This window comes from Phocoena sinus, chromosome 19 (genome assembly GCF_008692025.1).
Source record: "Phocoena sinus isolate mPhoSin1 chromosome 19, mPhoSin1.pri, whole genome shotgun sequence".
Lineage (NCBI taxonomy): Eukaryota > Metazoa > Chordata > Mammalia > Artiodactyla > Phocoenidae > Phocoena > Phocoena sinus.
This window is the reverse complement of record NC_045781.1, coordinates 9,175,474-9,194,890: the sequence shown is the minus strand read 5'-3', so window position 1 is coordinate 9,194,890 and position 19,417 is coordinate 9,175,474. Positions and strand designations below refer to the sequence as shown.

Here is a 19,417-nt window from a genome sequence, read left to right as displayed (position 1 = left end):
AAACAGCGGACACGAAGGAATTTCAGAATTTTGGGCAGACGAGAGGGCCTTTTATTCGCGAGGATCGGGGGTGGGGTCCTAGGTGGGGAAAGACAATAAATACCGAGGAATGTCGGGGTCTCAGTGCATCCAAAATGTGGATTAGGGTGCTGGGGTCCTGGAGCCTGTCAGCGAGTCGGAGGAAAGGTCAATAAATACCCATACTGCCGAGGCGGGCGGAGCCGGCTGTGGCTCCGAGAACAGCGCACGTGAGGAGGGCGCGAGAGTCCCCGAAAAAAGCGGGGCTGTCAAAAGGTAAAGGCGGAGCTCGCGCTAGACGTTCACCGCGGCAAGAGAGTCTTCCCGGGAGGGCAGGGCCTCATGCACAAGGAGGATTTGTGGTTTGCAAGCCGATGTGGGTGGGGGTGCCTGGAGGGTGGAAAACAGATGCCGAGCCCTGGCCCTGCTGCCTTCTCTAGGTCGCAGCGTGCCCATCTACGTCGGATGCCTCAGCTAGGCCGGAGAAAGGAAGAGGTCCGCGATCCTCCCAGCAGCAGCAGCAGCAGCAGCAGCAGCATTCCCGGCTACAAGCCTCCCTGGAGCCGCGGCCCCGGCTCCTCCCTCCCCGGCCGCCAGGGGGCGGGCCCGGATCACAGGGCTGGAGCTGGGGCGGAAACCCACGCTCGGAGTGCTGTGAACTGGGGGGCGGTGGGCGTGGCTTCTGGGCCGTGCCTGGGTCACCAAACCCTCCAGCGGAGCCCAATTGAAGGACAGGCTCGGGTTCTAGGGTTCAGGCGGCGAAGGCGGCTCCCGGGCGGGGTCAGACTGTGGCAAGATAGCCGGCGCAGGCCACCAACCCAATGCAGCCCAGGGCGGCGGCACCAGCCAGAGCAGAGGCGAACAGGAGCAAGGAACGCGCCTCCGATAGGCCAGGCCTAGGGACCTGCGGGGAGAGGGCGGGGGTCAGCACTGGCGACGCGGGCCTCTGATTGGCTCCTGGGGCCAGCCCCGCCTACGCCCATAAGAGGGTTCACACACTCCCTGCACCTGCCCCGCCCCCTCACAGCGCGAGTAGCTGTGATTGGTCGGCTCGCAAGCCTAAGTCTTGTCCCAACTCCTCATTGGCTGCCTCCTAGAGGCCTGTGTTGATTGGCTGTCCGAGTATCCTCCCTCCCCGCCGCGGGCCCCACCCCGCAGAGGCGCAGCTAAGCAGAGGCGGCTTGGGGTACGTGGAGCTGGGCGGGGGCGCGCGACGGGCGGGCGTGAGCAGCCGGACGTACCCTGGCAGGGAGCAGCAGGTGGCGGCGGTGCATGGGGCCTGGCCCCACCAGCGGGCACTGGCCCAGAGCCACGGCCGGGGGGCCATCTAGCTGGAGAGAGAAGGGACAGGTGACCCGATCCGAGCCCAGCTCGGCACGGCCGCCGTCGGCGGGGTGCAAGAGACAGAGAGGGGAGTCGAGGTCGGGGAGGTCATCTAGGGAGATCCTGGATGGGATTTCGGGAGAGGCCTGAACCGAGGGAGATCTGGTAGATTTGGGCATGAATGGAGGGTGTCTGCTGACTGGAACCTCAAAGAGGTAGGGGTGAGCCTCTAAGTCTGGACAGGGGTACGGGGAGATGGGGACAGAGTCTGCAAAGGGGGCAGCAGGCTTGACGCAGGGGAAAAAGAGGGGTCTTACATGGGAAGGTGGATCCGTGGCCCGGGGACTGGGGACCCCCGTGACAGCTGGAAGGAGAAGAGAGAGGCATAGGGCGCGTGGAGGGACGGAGAAGGGCGGTGGCGCGGCGTGCCCCAGCCTGGGCCCCTCACCCTCCCCCAGGTGTATACACACGCCGCGGGCCCACCTCCCCGCCCACCCCCCCACCCCCGCCGGCGCCTCAGGAAAGGTGGTGGATGAGGGACTCGCCTGCGGCTCCCCCCGCCTGAAGCAACTCCATCCGCTCCTGCAGCTGCCGGACGTGCGCCTCCAGGTCTCGGTTACGGGCCTGGGCCTCGCGGAGTTGGCTGCAGGGGAGTAAGGACCATGAGCCCTTCGGGATTTCGGCTAGAGAGGCTGCTAAAGGTAGTGACTGTCCCTGACTCCCGACCCTGACCTGGCGAAGTTCTGGTTGGCCGTTCGGATGGCCTCCAGCTCCTGGCTCAGGCTCTGTCGGGTGAGCACCTCCTCCTCCAGGGCCTCCTGGAGTTCCCGCAGCGTCACCTGGGCCTCTGCCACCGCCTCCGGAATGGCCTCCGGAACTGCCGCTTCAGCCTGGGTATGGGAACCGGGCTTAGGGCTGCCTGTGGTTCCTGGAGCATTCGAGACTTAGGCATAGGTTCCAGGCCTGGCATCCTCCTTTGACCTCTATTCCTGCACCCCCAAGATCTTTCTGGAATCCCCACAGCTCCTGCAGTGATCCAAGCCCCCTCCTTCCCTAACCCAGCCCAGCCCTCATCTCCAGCCTTTAATCTGGTCTCCTCCCATCCACCTTCCACACCAAAGGGCTGTTCCTGTAACACGACGCAGCTTGACCACGTCCCTCCCCTGGAGAATCTCTCCAGCCCCTCAGTGCCCTCAGGAGGAGGCCCACCACATGAAAACTAAAGGCCCTGTCTGGTGTGCGTCTGCTGGCCTCTCCAGCCTCCCCTCTCCTCTCTCCTCACCCTCCTTCCTCCTGGAACAGCGCAGCCTTACTACCCTCCTTTCACGTTTCAGAGCAAACCAGCTGGTTCTCACCTCAGAGCCCTTACCCTTCTCTTTGCTGACCAGTGGGTGGTCCTCCTGCTTCTCCAGGGCTTCCCCTCCCCAGAGAGTTCCCCTCCATGCACACGCACTGACCTGTTTTAATTTCTCTGTGGGGATCATTTCTGACTGAAGTAGCCTTGTCTCTACTTTGTTTTCCATCTCTTTCTGTCAAGGAACCTCCCAGAGGGCCTAGCACTCCATGGCGCACACTATCCCTGAAGGCCTCCACTTTTCTCTCGATTCATCCCTCACTGACCCTCTCCTCTAGAGACTCCTAAAGACTCACCGTTTCCTCTGGTGGGGGCACCATGGGTTCCAGGCTGGGCTCTTGCAATGGCTCAGGCAACGCCTCGGCCTCCAGTTCCATGGGCGTGGAGCCCGGGATCTCATCATCCCTGGGGAGAGGAAGAGGGCGAGGGGAGGAAGAGCAGGGCCTCACACCCGCCCGATCCTCAGCCAGGACTCCCTAGCCTGTGCCCTGGGGCAGCCAGACCTGAAGGCTCCAGGCTTGATGAGGGGGGAGGGGCAGAGTGAAGGGAATAAATGGCCAGGCTGGTGAGACAGGTCCTCCTCTTGTTAGGAAAAGGCCTGCCCCTGGCATGGCCTCAGGCCCTGGAAGCTGGCCTCTCTGCACCTTCCTTGGGAACGTGGGGTCAGGAAACCCATGTTATAGGATCTGCCCATCTCTGTCTCCATGTGCGCTTTACAGGCCCCCTCTCCTAAGGGCCTCAGGAAGTGAGGGAGACACTCCCAGCTCTGGCCACCTCCAAAGGGGTGGTCTTCAGACTGGGTGTTGGACCCCAAGCCTGACTCTAGACAGCAGCCACCCCTCCCACCCCCAGACCCAGGTGCTGGGAGGAAGACAGACCCTCCCAAGGAATATGAAATTGCAGTAAAAAGTGACGTCCCCTCCAAGCCAGCAGTCCCTCTTGTAGAAATATGTCTCAAGGACCCAATGATGCTCGACAAGCGCCAAGACCAACCTGCGGCTATTCATCCAGCCTGGGTCATGACAGAGGCCTGTTAGCTGAGTCCTGACCCGCCCAGTAAGGAGAACACTCCCCAGCGGGTCAGGATTGTGTTACAGTTTGTTCAAGAAATGGCACTTGCGGTACATTGTCCAATAACAAAACAGATCAGAATCCAGCATGTTCTCGCAGCTGTTAAGTACGTGTGCTGTGAGCCAGGGACACACAAGGCCGCTGCTGGCGGCCTTCCTTTTTCTCATCCCTATTTTCTAATATACTTGTGATAAGCAATGTATTATCTTCAGAATCAATGTTTTAAGAAGGCTTTGTGGTTATGTAATTCAGTGAGTCTGTGTTCTTTTAAGATTGATGTAACAATTCTAAACTTCTTATTCTCTAAGATTTTGAGGTCCCATGACTGTATACTAGAAATCTAAAAGTGGAAGGTCAGAAGATTCCGGAAGGCTGAGCCTGTGACTCTGAGGTTTTACATTTGAATCTAAATTTCAAAGTATTTATGGTCTGAGAATTTAACGTCCTACAATTCTGGGCTTCTAAAAGCCCTTAGTCCCAAGACAATAAGGTTCCGAGACTGACCCTGCAATTCTCCTGGGCACCAACAGGCCAGGATGTGATAACCCCGAGCAGCCTCCTGGGGCCTCTGGAGGCAGGACCCCCCCCCACGCCCACCCCACCCCCCATCCACTCCTCCTCAAGCTGCACAGGGTGGCACTTACCCAAGGGCCATGCAGGAATAGGAGGAGTAGCCCACGAAAGGCAGGTGGACCCCCAGTGGCGTGCCCTCCTGCATATCCGACAGCGTCTCCTATAGGAGAGAAACACAGATGTGAGGTGACCAGCAGCTGTCAGGGATGGCCCCTCACTCACCCCTTCCCAGTCTTGGCTTAAGTGCCCTGCCACCCCCCCCCACCCCAGCCTGGGGTCTATCTAAAGTGGACCCTGCGTCATTTTCTTTCATTACATCCTGCTGCTTCCTCAGGGCACTTGCCACAGTATAATTATATACTTCTCCAGACTGTAAGTAGATGAGGGCAGGGACCAGGGCTGACTTGGTCCATGTGTGTCCCCTGCTGTGCCCAACACAAAGGCAGTCAGGCTGAACAAGCACGGGATAGCTCATACGACAGCTGAGAGAGAGATGGCCTAAGCAAGGGAGATTCCTCTATGGTGCTTTCTCACCTCTCATCCTTCCAGGTCTCAGCTCAGATAGCCCCCTCCGCCAGGAAGCCCTCCAGGACCTTTCATGCTGGGTCAGGAGGTCCGCCCCCCTGCACCCCCCGCCCCCACCTCAGCCCTGATCTCTCTGGGGCATCATTGTCTGGGGACAAGTCCGTGTCCTCCACTGGACTGTGAGTCTAGGTCACTGCTGGGTTCCCAGCCCTGGGGCCAAACAGAGCAGGTGTTTCTGGGGAAGGAATGACTTCAGGACCCCAGGAGGAGGGTACTCTCCTAACCTCAGTGTTACGGCGGTCGGATGCGGGGGTACCCTCTGCAGACCAGGGATCGATCGCAGGTACCTACCCCGCCCCCGCTCACCATGGCAGTGAGCCCGTCTTCCACCACATCGAAGTTGCATGTGTCCGTGGCACCCTCGAAATCCGGCGTAAAGGGGGGCGCGCTGTCTCGGAGGCTGTCCCAGTCAAGGCCAAAGAAGAAAGGATGCTTCTGGAAATCGCCTGCTCCATTCCGGCCCAGGCGCGTCTCAGGGGGACACAGCAGCTGCTGGATGAGATCGCGAACCTCGTCGGGGACTCCTGCGTCTGCCAGCGGTAGAGACAGGTGCTCCTGCTCAGAAGGAGGGGGAAAGAGGGGATGTTACCTGGGAGCATGTGCAGAGAGGTCAGGGGCTCCCCGGGCTGTGCTCACCTTGTAGTGCACGATCTTGCCGTAGGTCTCAGCCGTGGAGTCGGCGTAGAAGGGCGTCTGCCCATAGAACATTTCATAGGCGAGCACGCCCAGCGCCCACCAGTCACACTCGGGCCCGTAGCTGCCAGTCCCGGGCCCACCGCCCACGGCCTGCAGGATCTCGGGTGACAAGTAGTCCGGGGTGCCCACAGCCACCAGTGACCGCACCTGAGCCGAGAGGATCCGAGCTAGGCTTGACCCCGCCCCTCCTAGCTCTGGCTCCGCCCCCTCTTAACCACTACCCTAGAGCTTAGTCCCTCCTTTTGCCTGTTCTAAGCCTGAGCCACAGGCAGGCTAGGGCCTGGGTCGCCTCCTTCTTTCCCCTCCAAATCTAGTCCTGCCCTCACCCTGGCTCTGCCCGCACGCCTCAGCCCCGCCCCCACGCTGCACCTCCGGTTCCTGCTCCCGACCCGTCATTGGTAGTCCGAGTTGCCCAAGAGCGGCGCACCGCTCACCGTTCCATCCGCCCGCAACTTGAGGCAGGAGCCGAAGTCGGCCAAGCGGATGTGCCGCAGCGGTTTCCAGCAGGGATGTTGTCCGGTTTGATGTCCCCTGCGCGAGGGAAGAAGGGAAGGGAGAGGGATAAGTGAGCCTCTCTCCTGCCATTTCACCAGCTCCACCCCACTAGGCAGCACCGCCTGGGCCCCACCCTCTTAAGGACCACTCTCTCCAATTCCCGCGGCCTTCAGCCCCTGCAGCGCCCACCTGTGCACGTAGCCCAGCCGGTGCACCGAGTCTATGGCCATGACAATCTCGGCCAGTAGAAGCGCGCCATCTCGGCCGGGATCCGCTCCCAAACTTGCTCAGCAGCGTTAGCAGGTCCCCGCCCACGTAGTACTCCATGACCAGGTACTGGGAGGGGGCGTGTCACGGGGGTCGGTACCTCGTCTGGGCGCCCACGGCCGATAGCCCAGGACAAAGACTCCCAGAGACGCCCCATCCCTGGGCAGAGACTCCGCAGCCCCAGCCCCAGCCCCAAGAGATCTCCCAGGCCAAATCAGAGACACGCCCACCCCCAATCCTCGTTCCCCCACGATGTCACTGGACAGAGATTCACTTCCCCCACCCCCGACCAAGAGAGTCAGGAAAAAGAGAACCCAGAGACCTCCCGATTATCCAGGGTATGGAGCCCAGACACCCCCTGCCCAGTGGCTCCCACATAGACTCTAGAGACTATCTCATTCCAGGTAGTGCCCCCCGGAATCAACCTGGGGAAAAAGGCGGTAAGGGACATCTCCCATCCCGGGAGCCAGCTCCTACCACACCCAGGGACTGCCGCATGCATTTCGAGGCAGCTCCCTGATCCTAGAACTTCCAATGCCTGCCCACACCTCGATAACTGACAGCCTCAGGGGTGAGGGTCCGCCTCTCTAGTCGCCCGGCCTGGGGCTCACCAGGTAGTTCTCGTCCTGGAAGGCGAAGTGCAGCTGCGTGATCCAGCGCTGGTCCCCGTTCACCAACACATCCCTCTCTTCGCGGAAGCACGACACCTGCGGGGCACCCGGAGGAGCTGAAGCGGACGGGGGTGGGAGGACGGAAGGGGGGATCCTCAGCACCCTGCACACCCAGCCCGGCCGTCACCTCGCCTCTCTTCAGCATGTCCCACTTGTTCATGATCTTCATGGCGTACACCTGGCCCGTCTGCTTCATCTTCACCACCGCCACCTGAAAGCCCAAACAGGGTAATAGAGCGGAGGTGGCGGGGAAACACCAGGGCTCCCCCAGATTGGATTCCACCCTTAACCCGGGCCAGACTTGGCCCCGCCCCCACTCGGCAAAGCCACGCCCATTGGCTTCAAGCCCCGCCTTAGGGTCTAAACTCAGCCATTCATCAATTTCTAAGGCCCCACTTCCGGAACTCCAACATCCAGCCCACTGCAGGAAAAGTCAGGTCTCTAACCCCACTGAGCTGCCTCCGCTGTTCCAGGCTCACCTCGCTGAACGCCCCGCGTCCGATCACCTTCAGAATCTCGAAGTCATCCCTCTGCAGTCGGGCCTCCTTAAGCCTCTCCGCGATGGGCTCCACTGGGGGGGAGGGGGCGAAGGGGCGGGGATAAGAACCGAGAATCGGAGGGACTGACACTGGAGACGAGGAGAGACAGTCCCACCTTCTGTCGCTGAGTCTCCCCTGCCCCTGCCCCTCCCCTTAGCACTAGTCGGCCTCCTTAAAGACTTCACATAAACATTATGTGAGGCTTTGGGGACCCAAAACTGCTCTTGTACAGAGAAAAGTGGGATGCCTGGGAACCCCTTTCTGGGACAGGACACTGGGCCAGAGGGCTCTATGGGGTGCAGGATGGACAGGGTGAGGTAACAAGTCTGCCGAAGGGAGGCCCTGAAGAACAGAGGAAGAAGAAATAGGCCCAGTTCTTAGAGCTCCCTGGGCTTCCGGGCCCCTACTCCCGGTGACCCCGCCCACCCCCAGGGCTCTCATTCAGTCTGTTTTGGGTCATGGCCCAGAGCCTGCAGTTTAATCCTAGGCTCAGATACTGGTGGCTCTTGGACCACACTCTGGGAAACCCTGAGTTTAGGGCTAGGACCAGGAGAAGGAACGGGAGAGGGAGACAAGGCCAGCGTGGATCCGCATCCCGGCTCCAGGGCTGCAGGCACAGTCAAGTGTGTTATCTCTACGCTCTCAACTCCAGGAGGAGGTTTTACCATTACCCCTTATCTACAGATGAAGAACCAAGGCTCAGACAGATGAAGTCCTCTGCCCAAGGTCCTACAGCTAGCAATGTTACAGAGAGCAGTTTGGGAGGGGGAAGGCGGAGAGTGGAGGCAGGGGGAGAGGGAAGCCTGGACTCCCAGAGATGGAAGAAGCTGGGAGCTTCTGAGGCAGGAGGGAGAGAGCAATGGGTGCAACTAGGAATGAGGAAAGATACAGTGGGTTATGGAGAGGGTTCGGGGTTCGGGAAGAGTGGGCCAGCAGGGAAGCAGCAGCCAGGGCCCAGGATGGGGGAGGGAGGAGAGAGCCAAGACACTGAGCCCTTTTAAGGCAGCGGGAACCCAGGCCCCCTCCCCCGCCCCAGCGGCCTGGCAGGGGAGGGGCCGCAGGATGCCGCTCGGGCCACAAAAGGAGTGCTCCTTACAGGAGAGCTGCCCCCACATCAGGCCTCAGTTCATCCTCTGCAAAAGAGGAGCTGCGAGAGTTACTAAGGGCCGGGGGGATGTGGGGAGAAGGTTCTCCCAGAGGCCAAGTGTCTAGCCCTTGGCCTCCACCTTCGCATCTGCAAAATGGGGAGAGAGAAGCACGGCCTGGGTCAGAAAGAGATGGACACAAGAAAAGAGGGAGCGGGAGAAGGCAGAGAGACCGGAAACAGGGACGGGGACAGGGACACACAGAGCCTAAGGACCAAGAGCAAGCCACTGAGGGACAGACCAGTGGAGGGACAGAATGGCAGATGTTAGAGAGACAGAAACCCGAGTGAGCCTGAGCCTGGGCCAGGAGGGAGTGGGGCAGACAAGGCAGGAGGCTGGGGCTAAAGATGAAGCATCTTCCCTCTGGACCTGTCTCCAGGGCAAGACTTGGCCAAAAGGGACTTTGGGTGGAGGAGGAACCTACAGAGAAAGTGGGCCCACTCAGAAGAATCCTAATTCTTCCTCCTCCAACCAGGGGGTGGAGGGGGTGCTTGGTGGGGCCTGTGTGCAGAGCTGGTTCTCCCCGGGCCTGCCTGAGTCACCGCGCCCTCCCAGTGCCTGGGCACCTGTTGGAGCAGCTGGAGAGGCTGGCGCCGAACACCTGCCCGTCGGCCGCGCCCCTGGCAGCTGCCCTGTGCTGTCCCTTCCGCTTGCCCCTAAGATCTGGGGAACCAGGGTGGAGGGCCACAGGGCCCATTTTGGTGGGGAGGGGTCCTAGAAGACAGGGCTCCCCAGCATGTCCCTAGGCCTAGACTCGGGAATGGGGTGCAAGGGGACCATGAGAGGCTGTGCCCAACCCGGCTTACCACGGCTCCCAAGTCATGGTTCTGAGTCATGGCTGCCCTGCCCCCACCCCCAAATCTGTGGGTGCCGTGCAGGTAGGTAGGCACTCACCCCACTCCAGGAAGTCGGCCACATACTTGTCCTGGGCCAGGTCGGACGCGCCCAGCTCCTGGTGGACGCCCAGGAGAAGGTCGAGCAGGGGCTCCAGCCCCAGGAAGCCGGGGTCCAGCACCAGCTGCTGAAGCCGCCTCAGCCGCACCTCGGCTGACATGTCGGGCAGGCAGCACCATGGCCCCCTCCCCGGGCCAGGGGCTCGGGGTCCTCCCGTCACGGGGCCTGGAGGGCCCTGTCCAGGCCCTGGGGCCCTGGCTGCATGTCTGCCTGTCCCTGGCTGTCCCCTGGGCCTCTCTGGCCACTTCTCTCTGCTGGCTGCTAAGGCCTCCTCCCCTTCTCCCCACCCCTCGGTCCGGCCCCCTCCAGCCTCCCAGCCTTAACCCCTCACAAGCCAGGCTCCCCCAAGTTGCTCCTTCCAGGGCCCCTCGGAACGCTTCAGTGTGAGATGAGGGGTGGTGGAGAATCTCTACCCTCAAACTACCCCACCACTGAAAAGGCGAAGCACAGAGGAACGCTACAGGTATGACAGATGCCAAAGATGAGCCCTCCCATTCCCCAGAGGGGACCAATTGAGGTTCACAGTGATTTGGTAACACCCCTCCCAAGCTCTCGAGTTGGGAGGATGGGGGGGGAGAAAAAGGGGTGAGGCCTGGGAAGGGGGGCGGGAGGCCAGGGCAGCTTTGCGGGTGACTCAGCCAAGGATTCAGACTTTGGGATGGTTTAAATTTAGCCCTCAGGCCCTCTGCTTTACACTGACTTTTTTTTGGCAGGAGATGGGGAAGGGGTGGTGAGAGAATCGGGAAGGGAGGCCCTCAGGAGCCAGGATCAGGGGTGACCCCCTGGCCAAAGCCTGGGGGAGGCAAAGGAGCCCCCAAAATAGCTCCTTGGACCCTGGCAGGGCAGCCACATTCCTGCCCAGGCTAGGATTAGAAACAGAAACATTTCGGGGGGTGGAGGGTAGAGCGGGAAGACACCACTCCCTGTGGCTCCAGAGAGCCAGCCAGGAGGGATTTTCGCTGTTCTTTCCAGGGTGGACAGTTCTCCCAGAGGAAACCATGGTCTCTAATTGGTCCTGGATGCCTGGGCCCGGCCAAGCCAGGCCTGAGGCAGCAGAAGGCCAGGGCCTATGCTGTGGCAGCTCACTCTGGGCATCTCGGGAGCTGCCTGGGGGGGCCCCTATAATATCTGGACACTTTGAAACAACTTTTAAAACTCCCACTGAAGACTCTGAAGAGGGGGTCCTGGTGGCTCTCTTCCCTCCGAGAGTTTGGAGTGGGGCGAGGGATACTCTCCTCTGTCTGAAGGGCCCTGCCCGGGGCTGGCCAGCGGCAGATCCACCAGCTGTGTGCCTCAGGCACATCCCTCCTCTGGTTTTCAGTTCTTCCTGCCCTCAAAAGGGGGTCTGGGGGGGGAGGCAGGGCCTAGCGCTTCCTCTGGATAAAGTGGACTGATTCTAGGGCTGCATCGAAAGCACCCACACACTTCCTCCATACCTCCGCGGAAGGGAACAGAGACGCTGTGAAAACAGGGAACTTTAGTATAAATAAGAGGTCCTGGGGGACAGCGAGGACCCCAGGGGCTTCCATAATTTAACATTCTTCAAAAGCACAAGTAACAGCAAGGGCAGGGTGGGGGCCAGGGGAGGGGTGGGCCACCCCCTGCCCTGCACACAGGACCGAGAGGCGCACTGCAGAGCTGGGGCTCTTGTGGGTGGGGAGTTTCTCCCCCAGGAGTGACCAGTCACATGCTGGGGACAGGGAAGAGGCTAACACTGATGTTTCAGAGGAAGGGGTCATTGTACTTGGCAGTGGGTGGGGACAAGGCTGAGGCCACACGGGCCACTACATCCCCCCAGTGTCTGGGTCAGTCTGAGGGACCCTCTGCCCCAAATTTGTGCAGGGAGAGGGACCGGAGCAGTCCATCCGTCATGGTTAGTCTTGTTAATACGTTGATCCATGAGGTCAGCGGGGACGGTTATGCTAGGAGCTGGGGGCATGGGGTGGGGGACCCCGCCATCCATGGCTTCACACCACCGTGCCGCTCGGGGAGTTGCCTGGTTGGGAGGAGATGCCCTGGGGAAGATGAGAGCGGAGACAGGAGGGGGTTAGAGACAGCCTGGGGCTCTCACCAGTCCCACGGGGCGGGGGTTGGGGAGGGGGGAAGCCAGCCTGGAGTCCCCCAGGCTGCTGCCACCCTGGCCTTGCCCTTCAATCCACCCCAGACCACCCAGACAGGCCGCTGCTCTAGGCTCAGGAACTTACATCTCCGCTAGCTTCCCTGTCCCAGCAGGTGGCACTCTTATACAATTAAAGTCCTCAGGTGATCCTGAGCAAAGAGGATGGGGTAGGGGTGGAGGGAGGGAGGAGAGGGGGAAACTGGGGTCCCCTTCTGACTGCGGAGGGGGTCCTAAGATTCTGGGAGGGAAGAACTTAGGGACAGTCCTACCTCTACCACTGACTTGCTGGGTGACCTGGGCCAACTTCCTTCCCCTGTCTGGGTCTCGGTCTCCTCGTCTGTGAACTAGGGAGATAGAGGGATCTCTTTCAGGACTTACCAGATTCCCCAAATCCCAATGCCCCTGCCTCTGAGACTGTACTTTAAGTTCTAGGGATTCAGGACTCTACAATTCCAAAACTGCTCTTCCAGGGAACCAGGCACAGCCCTCAGATCTGGCATCCTGGGCCCCAGAGCCCAAACCCTTAGGAGACATCTGAGAACACAGGTCCCAAGTTATAAGGCACCAGGCCCGCACTTCACCTTACTAGCACCTTTCTGAAACCCATGGATGACCCATCTTCAAGCTTCCCTGTCCTAAGAGGTGAGAAAGGTCATAAAGAGGCAGTGACTTGCTCGAGGTCACACAGGGAGCAGAAGTGCTGGACTGGACCCTGAGCCTGGGATCCCACAGCCCAGGCCTCCAGCAGTGGGCTCGGATCCCAAGAGTCTGACACTCAGGCTGGAAGCTGGGTGCACAGGTTCAACCTTGCCCATAGAGCTCAAACTGCAGTATTAATAAAATTTCACCATTCCGTAAGACCTAGCCATGCTGGGCCCACCGGCTGCCCTTCTGATAACTGGCCATGTTCTCCACCACTCCCAGATGTCTCTTATGCCTGACCCTCTCTCTGCTTACCGTTGCTTGCCAAGCGTTCTAGAAGTCACTCTAAGATCTGAGACGGCTTGTTCTGGGACACAGATTTCCATGGCTTCCCCTCATCCCACACGGCTAGAGGCTGTGATGCTATCAAACCTCTCTGCCAATGCCCGCCTCTGCCTAGGTCCCAGGTGGGCTGGTGTGGGGTGACTCACCACCTTGCCCGGCCGGGCCCAGGTGCAGATGAGGCCCTCCTGGCAGGCGGTGATGATGCAGTCCTCCAGGAAGAGGAGGACCGTGAGCCGCTCTTGGGCGATCTTCTTGCACACGAGCGGCTCGAGCAGCGGCACCTCGTGGATGCGCGGGCACAGCGCGGTGCCCAGCACCTTGGCGGGGTCCAGCCGGCTTCGGGGGGCGGGGCCGCTGGGCTTGTCCCCGCCGCCCCCGCCCCCACTGCCGCCCCGGCTGATGTTGCCCAGGCTGTGGTAGCGCTTGTGCTCTTTCTCGGCCCCCCGGTCCCGCCGCTCCTGCAGCGTGAGCGTGGCAAAACGGCCGATGCTGAAGGGCGTCCCTGGCTCCACCGCCGCACCCGGGCCGCCCGCCTTGCCGCTGCCCGCTGGGTGTGGGAGGCTATTGGACCGGGACAGCGAGCGGGGCAGGGGCCCGGGGCCTGGCTCACCACCTCGCGAGCTGCCGGTGGCAGGCGGCGTCGTGCCAGGCGTGCCAGGGAGGGTGCGGGTGCGGGCCAGGGGAGGGTGAGGGTAGAGCACGTCTTCGGTGAGGTCCCACAGGCAGAACTGCGTGTCCTGGCCGGCCGAGCCGAAGCGGTAGGTGATGGAGCCGGCCTTGGGCAGCGGGGAGAGGGGGGCGCCCCCGCCCGAGCCCGCGCCCGCGGCCTCCGGCTCCTCCTCCTCCCCGCCACTCCGCTCCCCATCGCCACCGGCAGCCGCCGCCTCCTCGGCCCTCGTGGTGTAGGGGTCAAAGGCCACGGCGTTGACCCAGGACTTGTGGCCGTGGCCTCGGGCCACCACGCGGCCCTCGGTGAAGGACCACACGGTGACCAGGTCATCTTCACCACCCGTCACGACGTAGCGCCCGTCGGGGCTCCAGCACACACAGAGCAGGCCCCCAAAGTAGCTCTTCATGAGCCCCCGCAGCAGCATGGAGTCGAAGTGGAAGACGCGCAGGCAGCCGTCCTGGCTGACGCAGGCCAGGTGCCGGCCGTCGGGCGAGAAGGCGAACTCGTTGAGGGGCCCCTCGCCCACCGCCCACTTGGCCAGTGGGTTGCGGGGCGCCTTGCTCTTGGCGGCGTAGACGGCGAAGCCCTCGCCCTGCTTCAGCAGGCTGTACTGCGGTGGGGCCGAGGCGCACGGGTGGCTGACGTTGTACAGGTACAGGTGGCCGCTGGCGTGGGATGCCAGGAACAGGCTCTCTGACTCAGGCAGCCACTTCAGATATGTCACCTTGGTCTTGTCGATAAGCCGCTGCCAGGGGAGAGAGCGGGGGTTGGGAGAAGGCCATCCTCCCGTGGCCCACCTCCTTCCCAGCCTGGTTCCCCGGAGAAGGTCATCGTAAGTGGCCCGGGCCTCCTCGGAGAGGAGGGACTGAGGGAAACGGACAGACACCAGGTTAGGGGAAAGCAGGGGGAGAAGGGCTGTGTGAGGGGAGCGCCGTGGAGCCTTGATGTCCCTTCTTCGGCAGGAGGGCAGTGCTGCCTTCCAGAGAACTCTCCTCTAACTCCCTCCGCCATCTTTACCATGTCATGCTTAAGGCAAGATATTGAGTCACGGAGTATTAGCTCCCCCAAGGAAGGTATCTTTGTTTATTTGGTTCATTGTTCTAGCCCCAGAGCACGGAGCTGTACCCGCAGGAGGTGCCTGGAAAGTAGTTCCAGGACACCTGAGTGACAACCCCATCCTGGCAGCCACGCATCTTTGCTCCTTTTTGTCCTCACAACTCACCTCCAAACCTGCAAGAAATCCTGTGGGCTTGATCTGCAAAATGTGCCCAGAACCTGATCTCTTCTCACCATCCCCAACTCCAACCACCCTGGTCTCAGCTGCCGTCAGGCCTGCAACGGCCTAACTGACTGGCCTCCACCACCTGGGTCTCTTCTCTGCACAATTGCCAAAGAGATGCTATTAAAACCTAAGTCAGCACCCGGCACTGTCTCTCCCATTCTGAACACCATGGCAGCCTTTCTCAAGCAGGACTCCGGGGAGAACCAAGCTCTATCTAAAGCCCTTTGGCATCCACCGTCTGTAACAAAGTAACTTCTTTCCCAGGTACCCAAGTTGCTTCCCGTTCTCCATTCTCTGGAGAATTTAGAAATTAATCAAATTGTTTCTATGTTCTTGGCTCAGATGAACCCCACTGGCGAGAGGCTCTAAAAGCCAAGGTCTTTTCCATGACGGGCCAGCCCCTACATCTCCTGGCCCCTCCGAGTTGTTTCTCAGAGCTCATCTACTACCCTCCCCCTCAACACTGCTCTGGCCACACAGCCTTTTTGCTGTCCTGCTTCCGGCATTTGTCCTAGCTGTTCCCTCTACTCAGAATGTCCTTTTCTCCAATAATTTGTTTTGCCTCCTTTAGGAATTTATTTCCATGTCACCTTCCATGAGACCTTTCCTAACCTCACCGAGCACTCCCCATTCACCTTCCCCGCTGGATTTTTCTCCACGACACTCTGACACACAGCCTACTTAGTTATTTGATAACTATCTGTCTCCTCCAGCTAGATAAAAGCTCCACAAAGGCAGGGCCCTCTGTTTTGTTCACCGAGATGTAGTATTCCCAGTGCTTAGAACAATGCCTGGCAAAGAACGAATGCTCAATGAATATTTTGTGAATGGATGACCTAGTCCACTTTAATCCATTCCGTGTTCCACTCATTCCCCTCTGCCATTCATGCACTCTGTACGTTTGAAACACCTTCTCAGAACAGAGAGAAAGAGATAGAGGACAAGAGTAGTTCTGGACACAGATAAGGTCTTTCACTGGCATTTCCCCTTCTGCCAGGTCCACCCAGGACTGAGCAACCTCCATGTATGATTTTACAACAGTCCCGTGAGGTAGGGATGGGAATCCCATTTTGCAGAGGAGAAAAACTGAGGCTAAGGGAGGAATAGTCACTTCCCAAAGCCACACAGTGAGTAGATGGTGCAGCAAAGATTTGAATCCAAAGCCCACAGGGCCCAGAATTTGAAAAGCAAGGGCTGTGGCTTCAAACAAATCCCAACCAGTGAGTAGCTTCAGTTCTCTAATCTGCAAAATGGGTATCACAATCCTAACCCATTGGTTGATGAAAACTCCAGGAGTAATGTGTTCAGCATAGGGCTAACACAGCATGGGGCCTGGGCACAAGAGATGCAGCCGTCATTATTAGCTATCATCACAGCAGCTGCTGTCACCCCATCCTCCATGTCTGTCAGTCCATCCCCCATCTCTCCTTCATCCTGCCCCCTCAGGTCTACACTGCTTCCCAGGCAGCTGCAGTCTCATGGCAAACAGTGTATGGGTGGGTGGGAACGGGAGCAGTTCTGGGCCCTGGGGGCCCACAATCACCTCCTCATTGAATAGCTTGCTGGTGTCCTTCTTGATGAGATCCAGGTACTGCACTTGACCGGCTGAGAATCCCACCAGCAGGGAGATGGTCTCTGTGGCAGCAGTGAACTGGTTGAAGTCGTGGCAAGTGGGCTGGGTGCCCTTATAGATCCGCTTGTCAATTGGCTTGTTGAGGTCAATGGACTTGGGTGGTGGGAGAAAACGAGTTAATGACTTCTACCACTGAGAGGAAGGAAGAGGGTGTTGAGGTTGGGGGAAAACCACAAAGAGGAAGCAGGGTTAAATCCCTGAGAGGAGTGGGTAGGTGGATGGGTGAGCGGGGAGGGAAGGGGCAACCACAAACAGGAAGGAGCACCCAAATCACAAACAGAGGAAAAAACCAGGAGGAAGCTTTGCCCCCTGCCACCACATGAGACCACAGTGCGTCCTCCCCAAAGTTGGACACCCCCAACTTCTGGTACACCCTTGGCCACAGTGTCAGTTTCAGGGCCCCTGTAGTCCCTGAGCTCCAATTCCTTTCTATAATTTCAGCAACTCCCCTGGGTCTTAGCACCATTATATGCTAAGACCCTCAAAACTCAGGATCATCCAATCCCCAGAATTCTAAAGTCCAATGTCCCAGGATTCTCCTTTGGAGTCCTTAAATCTCAGCATCCCCATCACAGTTCAGGGACCCATTAAACCTCATGGTCCCCCAAATTTTAGGTGCCTTCATCATCTCTGGGCTCTCAGGATCCCCATCACTTCTGGGGACCACCATAAACTCCAAGGGTCTCGTGTCCTCTGGGACTGACATCACTTTAGAGACACCCATCACACCTGAGGATGTTCCCTCTGGGATCTCATTATCTCCAGATCTCCCATCAGCTCCGAGATTCTCATTTCCTCCAGCACTCTCATTACCTCCAGAACCCCAAGTTTCTCTAGGATCCCATTCACCTTCAGGATCCCTATTACCTCTAAGCCCCCATTACTTCCAGAATCCTCCTCACCTCTGGGCTCCCCAAGTCCCCCCAACACCCCCAGACAGCAATACCCCTGGGCTCTCCATCACTTCTGAGCCTGCATTTCCCATCACCTGCAAAATGCCTGCCAGCCAGCACCTGGGAGCACCCCATACCATCTCGGATTCCCCATCACCTCCAGAATAGTCACCATCCCAGGACCCCCACGCATAACCTCGGGATCTCACATGATCTCGAGGTTTCCCAGCACCTCCCAGCACCCAGGGAGCCTCCCATCACCTTTTAGAATCCTGTATTACCTCCAAGAATCCTTTCCCCTTAAGATGTCCGTCACATGTAGGATGCCTATCTCAGGGCCCCCTACCATTCAGGGACTCTCCTGTCACTTGTGAATCACCTCAGGGATCCCCATCCTCTCAGCCAGCACCCAGGGCCCCACGATGCGGGCCGCTCACCCGTTGGCTCCCGCGGCGACAGCAGCCCGGGTAGAAATAGAGCTCGCGGCCCAAGTTGAAGCAGACGCGGTCTCCCCCAGCGCCCAGCCCTGCGGGCGTGGCGGGAGGCTCCCCGGCCCCGGCGCCGTCGGGCTCCCCGAGGCGCACGAGGCTGAGGCGCACCGCAGGCAGCGCGGGCCCGGGCCCTGGGCCTGCGGGCGGAGGGGACGGCGCGGCGCCCGCAGCACCGGGGCCGGAGGTGGAGGCAGGGCCGGGCAGGGGCTGCTGCGGCGGCTGGGGCGGCGCCGGGGTCTGGGAGGAAGCCGGACCCGACCTGCGAGCGGCGCCGTCGCCGGGGAGCAGCTTGTAGAAGCCCCTCGCGGGTGCGAAACTGCGACTTGATCTCCGCACAATCCCCCATGGCAGCGCCGGGGCCCGAGCCGCCCTCCGCGCCGCCCGCCGCCATCTTGGGCGACCCCCACCCCAGCCCAGGGCCCCGCTAGTGCCGGACAGCCGCCTGCCGCCGGGCCCCCTGCCGGAAGCCGGGGATCCGCACCGGAAGAGGTGGTGTCGTCGCCCGGGCAACGCCTCTTCGATTGGCAACAGGATAGGGAGGCGGGACGAGCTCCAGCCGTCGCTCTGGTAACGGTTCTGGACTGAAGGCGGGGCTACAAGGTGGGCGCGGCCTTCGTGCCTGCGGCCGACGTGGTTGGCTGTGGGGGCGGGCCCCGTAGGGAAAGGGGCGTGGCCATCAAAAGAGCACAGGTCCCTAGCAACGGCGCTCTGGGAACCGTTTGCCTAGCAACGGGAGTACCCTTAAGAGAAGGCCTCATCCAAACCTTGTCCTTCCCATGACGTCACAGATGACTCCAGGTGACCCTGGAGTCTCCCGAAGACTCCCAACATACACCCTCCGGTGTTTCCCACTTACATCTTAAAGTCCCAGACTGGCCACAGCATCTCCAACCATTCCTCCCCACCCTTGATGATCCCGCAAATCCCACTGATCTCCATTGCCTCCATAAAACTCCAAGGACTTCATCTAACCGACTACTGATTAATACTAATACCAAACATCTCCACATTTCCCACCAACCTCCTATGTATCTCCATAACTCCACAATCTTCAACAATCTCACTCGGTCCTCTGACGCCCACCAAAATTTTATTGATCCCTGCAATGTCCCCAGTGTCCCAATAATCCACTAGTAACCCAAAATCTCTTCCTGATCCCATCAGCCCCCTGATAGCCAGTGCCCCTGACACCACCCTGCCCCCATCACAGATCTTCCTAGACCCACTTATTCAATCGCCTCCCAGATTTCTCACCGGAATGTCCCAGAAGCATCTCACACTCAACAAGTCCTGCAATGAAGTTAACATCTCGGGCTTCCCTGGTGGCGCAGTGGTTGAGAATCCGTCTGCCGATGCAGGGGACACGGGTTCGTGCCCCGGTCCGGGAGCGGCTGGGCCCGTGAGCCATGGCCGCTGAGCCTGTGCTCCGCAGCGGGAGAGGCCACAACAGTGAGAGGCCCATGTACCGCAAAAAAAAAAAAAATTGACATCTTACTCCAAATCCTGCTCCTCTCCTGTGTCCTCATTTTAGGGCTGGCACTGACATTCCCTCCAGTCACCAGGCTGCAGAACTCAGTGTCTCCCTAGACTTCTGCCATTTCCCTTCACTCCCTGATTCCAGTCCCCAAGTCTTTTGCATTCTGTCACCTGA

At 59.8% G+C, this 19,417-nt stretch overlaps 2 protein-coding genes across 2 annotated transcripts; both read right to left on the bottom strand.

Moving 5' to 3' along the window:
* Positions 1–17: 17 nt before the first annotated feature.
* Positions 18–11,037, bottom strand: DMPK (DM1 protein kinase). Its single transcript, XM_032613189.1, is given in 18 exon segments — positions 18–922; positions 1,260–1,345; positions 1,659–1,705; positions 1,887–1,984; positions 2,074–2,231; positions 2,992–3,100; positions 4,411–4,499; positions 5,231–5,479; positions 5,561–5,767; positions 6,055–6,110; positions 6,113–6,151; positions 6,306–6,359; positions 6,362–6,391; positions 6,394–6,451; positions 6,994–7,089; positions 7,181–7,264; positions 7,533–7,624; positions 9,632–11,037. Coding segments are annotated over 18 exon segments (1,872 nt in total). The 5' UTR covers positions 9,792–11,037; the 3' UTR covers positions 18–762.
* Positions 11,038–11,153: 116 nt separating this feature from the next.
* DMWD (DM1 locus, WD repeat containing) lies at positions 11,154–18,231 on the bottom strand. The gene is given in 6 exon segments (XM_032613188.1): positions 11,154–11,706; positions 12,080–12,154; positions 12,944–14,212; positions 16,293–16,475; positions 17,713–18,066; positions 18,068–18,231. Coding segments are annotated over 6 exon segments (2,019 nt in total). The 5' UTR covers positions 18,158–18,231; the 3' UTR covers positions 11,154–11,658.
* Positions 18,232–19,417: the final 1,186 nt, after the last annotated feature.